Genomic DNA, 7993 nt, shown 5'->3' on the forward strand with positions numbered 1-7993 from the left:
ATCAGCTGTATCACATGTGTGGTTTGGAAACCTGACTACTGATAAACTGCAACAAAAGACTGTAAAGATCACCTAACAGTACCACAACATCGTAACATTTACAGTAATACACCACTGGTGGTCCATATAAGGTGTTGCATGTGGTCCGTGACCATGCATGCAGTATAGAGGTTCAGGCATACAGTATACGCTGCCCTTACATCTAGAGATGGGCTTTTTATGGGCATATGCTGACCGATTTGTATAGGGCCTGATGCCATGATGACACATTGAGGTGGGACAACACAGTCCATATGTGGCCGTAGGCAGCTGCATTGGAAGGTTTTCATAAGGTTATGGATGATGTGATTGTGAAATGATGATGAGCGATGTGATTTGTCCACCTGGCCATCGTCCCTTAAGGCAATCTTAATATAAGAAGATTTTTTTAGGGGCGATAAACCCTCCTGTGTCCATCTTTTGGTTGACAATGAATGGACAATTTTGAGTGTTCGTGTAAACACAGGAGAAGAAGAAATAGTCTGCACACTGTTGTGTAGCTCCCACAGGAAATGTATTTAAGGTTGTCATTCTTAAATAAATTTCCTGTGGGAGCTACACAACAGTGTGTGGACTATTACTTCTTCTCCTGTACGTATCTTTTTGTTCAGCACCTGAAAGTTTTTTAGAGATGTGCGTACGTTGCTTTGGATTCTGTTTCGTGTAAACACAAACATTGCGTAACTCAAACATTGAAGACGTGAGGTGTGGTTACCTCACCTCACTGAGGTGAGGACGCGCATTCTTATTTGCCGGAATGAGATGATGTATGATAATGCAAGATGATAAGATCGCCCCTCACTTCACACGGGTGTGATCTTTTTATTTGTTTTGATCGACAGCAGCTGAAGTCCTTGTCATGTCTGTCTGTCTATAAGCCGCTCATGGTACACACAACATCACTAAGCACTTTCTTTAACACGTTGAGACAGTCTGGGGCTATGGCGGAGAGAGTTGTTAAGAGACCAGCGTGGGTATTGGACCCCAAGTGGTCTGTGAAGCAAGCAAAGCATTCGCTGGGGTGCGCAGAGTTCACTGCGGCCGGTATAACAGAAATTGATCCGTGACCCGGCACAAATAGCCAAAACAGTGGGTCTGTTTCCCAAACAGACCCACTGTTTGGGAAACAGTAGTCTAATTGTTGTCTCCACCAGGCCGAAGGCATGGGGAGAGAGTATGTTTTGCACTCCGTCCGTCCGTCTGTCCGTGTGTGTGTGTGTGTGTGTTTGTGTCCGTCCGTGTGTCCGTCCATGTGTCTGTCCGTCCGTCTGTGGACAGCTAATCTCCAGCACCGTTGATCACAGCCATACTCTGCACACACACTCCCTGAATGCCACAGCTGAACCTCTGCCCCAAGGTTTTCACATTGGCCTCTTATAGCGCCACCAGGAGGCCGCTTTGTGCAAAACAAGTTTTTGGACAGTACACCTACAGATTTTGTCCAAGCATCACGCAAATAGGTACACAGTCTCTCTAGAGCCATTCAACGAAACGGGTCTTTCAGATGTTTCAGACTCCATCCTGATTGGCTAAGATTGGCTTCCAAAGTTTGCAGGAGTGCTCAGTTTCAAACAAAATGCTGCAAATCATGAACACATCGTGTGATTTCCGTGAAATTGTGCACGCACATTCCCACTAGGCCGAGGAAGAAATGCCACTGGAACATTTTCAACTCAGCCTCCTGGTGGCGCTATAACTGGCCGATTAGTGTTTTTACCTCTAACTGCACGGATCTGTGTAAAACGTTTTAAAACCTTTGCCTGGAAATGTTCACATCTGCACGCACGCACGCACGCACGCACGCACGCACGCACGCACGCACGCACGCACGCACGCACACACACACACACACACACACACACACACACACACACACACACACACACACACACACACACACACACACACACACACATGGGTCGCCTACCCAGATTGGGAAAACAGTGACATAGATGAGGCATCAATGTTATCAGTTTACTGGAAAGTCACACGTATAGAAATTTCTCAGGAAAGGGAGTGACAATAGAAGGGGAAGTGTACCGGATTTCCTGGTTGAGTCATTATTATTATTACGTGACCCTTTGATGGCATGTCTGCTCAGTCACTCACAAGGAACGTAATAAGACTGTCGGATAGGATCAGTGGTTCTCAACCTTTTTTTAGCTCAGTCTGGACCACTAGCATATTTATTTCTTTTTATACTTAAATAGCATTTAAACGTTTGTTTATTTCGTTTTGACAGAAGCATTCATTGCATAATATCTAATATTTTTTTTATTTTTTATTTAACCTTTATTTAACCAGCAAAAACACATTGAGACTGCATCTCTTTTTCAAGTGGAAACTGGCCAAGCGGCGGAATACATAATTACACTTTCAACGCTACAAATATCAAGCCAAATTATAAATCCATGAAAAATACCCCCAGAAGCCTATACAATATGCATACAACAATACTAGTCCAAAATAGTACACTAACAATAACCGGGTACAAGAAACTTTGCACACATATAAGTACATTTATGGACGGGAACCAAAAACAATAAATATATGGGCATATGCGAAGGCTAGTACACATCCGAACATGTGCAGGTGTTGGATTGTACAGTTAAGATGATCCTTTTGAAACGTCTCAAGGGAACTTTCAAGGCCAATTTTTATCTGGTTTGCAGGTCATTCCATATTGCCCCATATAGATCCGAATTAAGAAAAAAACAGCTACATGACCAATTTGTATAGTTTCCCCCCCCCCTCCTGAAAGGACAAGATAAATTAAAACAAAACAACAGAAATAAACTAAACCAAAAACTGAAACTTTCCTTTTGATAGTTCCTCTACCCTTTGCCCACTTCCCTCATTGGAGAAATCTGACTTTTGATCGTTCCTATCTTTTGACATAATATTTGTACCACTCCTAGCATACAGACTTGTGGGTCACCATTGGACACGGTTGAGAGTCCTTGACGGTATGTCTGTCTATGTCCATTGTATGCCCATATACTGTAGATCTCTGAAGTCATCAATATGTCGTCATAGACTGGCCTCCAAGTACTATGATAATGATTACTGCATGCACAACGTACTCTGCCAGTGGCTTGGGTTCAGAATGAGCATTGAACGAAATCAAAATCATTTGGACTTCATAGCATCTCCCCACCATAGGAAATAGTGAGTATCACTGAAATGGACATCATGAGCTACGTGAATATCTACATTATTATCACAGTTATCTACGTCACCAAACTATAACAAAATACCGTAGAACTATACGTCACCACAACTTTGAACTACGTCACCGAATCATGGCAATCTGGGGATAAAAATTAATCTCTTAGAATTAAATCATTTGCCACTATTTTGTCAATTGAAACTCTGGCAATATGAGTTAGCTCAGGAAGCCGATCTTAAGGTTCTTCCACGATTATGAGTTTGCGCAGATTATCCAAAGCTGCAACCTTAATGGCATGGCACAATCTGAAGAGAGCACCTGTATGTCATCAGGTTTTCAACAATAGTTGAAACAACAGTAGGCTACAACTCAGATTTATTTGGAGACACAAGTGATGGAGACACAGCTTCCAGTTACACAAAGTCCCTTGAACAAATGGAGAAATTTACAGCAGCTTACCCAGCATCTCCATCCATAGTTGTGCTAAACATTTGGACCACAAGATAGTAGTTGGCTTGCATTGCAAACAGGCTGCATGAGACAGGGCATGGATTTACAAGACATTAGCCACCTGGATTTGTTCGCAATCGAGAGGAACAGCAAAGCAGAGGATGGGACCCAGAAGCTACAGCATTTGCTCAGGACCCCCGGTGGTATTGCAAAAGACAGAGTGAACAGTATGGATCCATATGGCTTTGTGCAGTCAGAAAACTTTGATTATGATTCATATGAAGAGCGCATGTCGAAGTACCTGGCTGTGCTCAACAGACGATCCATCAAGTGGTCAAAGCTGCTGAAGAGCAGAAGCAACGTGGAAAGGAATGCCACATTGAAGCGTTATGTACGAAAGGGCATCCCCAGTGAAAACCGGGCTCTGGTCTGGATGGCAGCCAGTGGAGCTCTGGAGCAGTTGAAGAATAACCCAGGATACTACCAGTCTCTACTGGTTGCTGAGCCTGACCCCAAACTGGGGGAAACCATCCGCATAGATCTGAACAGGACATTTCCAGACAATGTCCTTTTTCGCAAGACGTCTAACCCTTGTCTGCAGAAACCTCTTTATAACGTGCTGCTAGCATACGGACACCACAATTCAACGGTGGGCTATTGTCAGGGCATGAACTTCATTGCTGGTTATCTGCTCATCATCACTAAAGATGAGGAAAAATCATTCTGGCTGATGGATGCTCTTCTAGGAAGGATATTACCAGACTACTATGGCCCAACAATGCTGGGGCTGAGGACAGATCAGGAGGTGTTAGGGGAGCTGGTCAAAGTGAAAGCCCCTGGTGTGTGGCAGACCATGATGGAGCAAAATGTTACTTGGTCCCTGGTCGTATCCCGATGGTTCATCTGTCTCTACATAGATGTCCTTCCAGTTGAGACAGTTCTGCGGATCTGGGATTGCCTGTTCTACGAGGGTTCTAAGATCCTGTTCCGTGTTGCTCTGACGCTCATCCACCATAACCAGCAAGTTATTCAGCAGGCCGAGTCACTGCCGGACATCTGCCAGAGCTTCAAACAAATAATACGCGGACCATTTGTTGATGAATGCCATACTTTCATGCAGAAAATCTTCACTAAACCAAGAAGTCTCTCCATGGCAACCATAACCAAACTGCGGGGTGTGTGTCATGCCAACATTATTGCAGAGGGGTCCTGAACCCTGACCCTGTCATTCAAACACAATACACATTCTAAGTCTGCATCCAAAAGAAAAACTCCATTTTGGCTCTGATGATGTGTGGTGTTGGAGTATGACAAATTCGATATGATTCTGATGATTCTGACTCCCAACAACTAATCTGTCAGTACTGCTGCAGCAGTAAGGAATGTGACTTTCTGTTCATCTTAACGGTCTGATGGCATCATCAGGAGCACCTTTCTTCACAAATAGTAGGTCTGGTTGGCGTTTTTTTTTAACACCATGGTGTACTGGCCAAGCTGTCTAGAATGTGTGTGAATCCAGAACTAATCTCGCAAACCACTATAGGCTGTTCAGCACCAAATATCTTGTGCACGCTGCCAGCAAGTCAAGGAACTAACTTCCTGCATTTTTTTAAATTTTTGTTTTCTCTTTGAACTGATTTTATACTCTGGAAGTCAACATAGGTCAGATTGGGTTGGCACTTTGATGAAATATGTATATGCCAGAAATGACACTACTGTACAATGTTGATACTTGTATACATTTTAGCCATTCTTAGATTTAATGTTTAAACCGCCCAAACCAACATATTAAGGAAAACGTTCAAATTGATTCCATATCTGTAAGAGATTTCTTGATCAATTTCCTCATGCAGAAATGCAGTCATTTTCGACCTCCTTAAAACCATTTCAGTATCACATTCAAAAGTGAAATTGTTTTGAACCAAGTTAACAACAACCAAGAACCAAGATTTATAGCAACAGGTTCCACCTCTTGAACTTACTTCTGCTAACTAATGTCTAATACAACTGCTGGTCTAAATATTTTAGACTGACCTTATACCAACCTTGAAACGTACCTTAGTTACGTCACCATCAACAGCCAATAAGGGACCATCATTCCTACCCCGACATACAAACATAGTACATACATACCCAGCCAATCACCAGTTTTACCTTAGTTACGTCATCAAGAATGGTGGTCCCTTATTGGCCGGTGGACAACACCGACATGTACATACCCATTGGCCGGTGGACAACACCGACATACCCAGCATTCCGTGCTCATATGGACAGATATTCTGATTCCGTGCTGGCGTGCTCATACGGACAGACATACACACAAAGCTGTGCATAGGATATAGATGCCTCAACATTGTGATGAAAGGTGCTGCTCACTTCACACAAGTGTGATTTATTTTACAACAGTTTTAGGAATAATCAACCACAGGGGCCATGGCTTGATTCATCATCATGAAAACTTCAGGATATATCTGTCCTCAAATTGCTCATCTAGACTAGAGAACACACCCCTGAGGTGAACCAGATGAATGCACTCATTCAATTCACCCTCACCCTCTGGGTTCTGTTTGAGAGGAAGTCAAGGAACCAGCCAAACTAGAGTCAACACCAAAGTTGTTAGAGTTCTCTCGTTATCTACCAACAGGTGGGGTTGAATGGTGTTGAAAGCTGATGAAAAATCAACAAACACAAAGCTTGGCGTGAGGTTTATTTGAATAAAATGTGACAGTAGAATCCTGTACAACCTATATGCAAACCAAAACGGATGAATAATGACTCAGACATATCGGTTGGATTTGCAGTGCAACTTCGGTGCGCCTACCTAGAAATGTCAGTGGAGAGCACAATGTCTGCCAGAGAATTGCTGACGTCCTCAGACGTACATGTATATTGAGGTCCAAATATGGAGTTCCACCCGGTTCTATATTTGGGAAAGACTGACCTGGCAGCCTGACCTGGCAGTCTTGCCCAGGGTTAGGTAGCCTCGGAGACCGCAGGCATTTTGTTAGGGTCAGGTGATGCATGCCACCCCTGCAATTCGGATAGCGTGGCACTGGTTTGACCGCTCATTAGTCCGACCCAAACCCTAAGCGCACGCAGACGCCACAGGGTGAGTCTTAACTGGCCACAGAGTGAGTCTTAACCTGCCACGTCGTAGTCGGACTAACAGGATTTCGGAATAAGTCCCCGGAATATTGGCTCTGAGAGCGTTAGTGTGCCCGGGAGCTCTCTGGCCGTTCGGAAATTCTGCAAGCTCAGAGCATCTGAGCATCCTTCCTTGTTTCAGATCTTATGGTCACGTACGTGACCATGTTACACATATGTTGTTACACATATATGTGTAACACAAAGCTTGGCGTGAGGTTTATTTCTGAGGTTTATTTCAAGTTATGAAATCTGGAGTTTATTACACATACTGGTATGTGACATACGATCACATCAAACACGAGGTGGATGCTGGAAAGTACTGCGGCATGGTCATGCTGGACCTCCAAAAGGCTTTTGACACCGTGAACCACTCCATACTGGTTAACAAGCTTAAAGCTATTGGTTTTGATAGCACATCAGTGAGCTGGATGCAATCCTACCTGGAGGGGAGAGAACAGGTGGTGGAGGTGAACGGAACACTGTCCCCTCCCCTCCCAGTGAGCTGTGGCGTCCCACAAGGAAGCATACTAGGGTCTTTACTGTTCCTAATTTATGTTAACGACATGACTTCAGCTTGTGACTGCAACTTGTTCCTGTTCGCAGATGACTCAGCACTGCTGGTCTCGGACAGGAACAAACTGCAGGTTGAAAAGACCCTCAGCTCTGAACTCGGTAGAATCTGCACCTGGCTCGCTGATAACAAACTATCCTTACACCTGGGAAAAACTGAATCCATCCTCTTCGGATCAAATAGTAAACTCAGCAAGGCAGATGGCTTCTTGGTTAGAGTGGGTGACAATATTATCACACGAAAAGATCAAATTACCTACCTAGGTTCCATCCTGGAGGCCAATCTTTCCGGTGATAAAATGGCCACCAACGTAATCAAAAAAAGTCAATCAAAGAACAAGATTCCTTTTACAGGATCTCCTCACTGGTCAGCAAAAACACCTTGAAGACCTTAACAGGAGCCCTCGTACAAGGTTTCTTTGACTATGCATCCACCTCTTGGTACCACAGCACCTCAAAGGCCCTTAAAACAAGGCTCCAGACCTCCCAAAACAAACTGGTCAGGCTCCTACTTGGCCTCACCCCCCTAACCCACCTCACCCCTGCCCACTTTGACAGGCTGGGATGGCTTAGGGTCGACGACAGAGTACAGCATCTTGCAATGGGTCTGGTCCACAA

At 44.2% G+C, this 7993-nt stretch overlaps 1 protein-coding gene across 1 annotated transcript; it reads left to right on the plus strand.

The window, feature by feature from the left end:
* Positions 1–3743: 3743 nt before the first annotated feature.
* LOC310871698 (growth hormone-regulated TBC protein 1-A-like) lies at positions 3744–4871 on the plus strand (the record flags this gene model as incomplete). Its single annotated transcript, XM_083783338.1, has 1 exon — positions 3744–4871. One exon carries the CDS (start codon positions 3744–3746, stop codon positions 4869–4871), a length of 1128 nt encoding a protein of 375 aa, XP_083639464.1.
* Positions 4872–7993: the final 3122 nt, after the last annotated feature.

The sequence above is a fragment of the Protomyctophum parallelum genome (assembly GCF_964188405.1).
Source record: "Protomyctophum parallelum genome assembly, chromosome: 15".
Taxonomy (NCBI): Eukaryota; Metazoa; Chordata; class Actinopteri; order Myctophiformes; family Myctophidae; genus Protomyctophum; species Protomyctophum parallelum.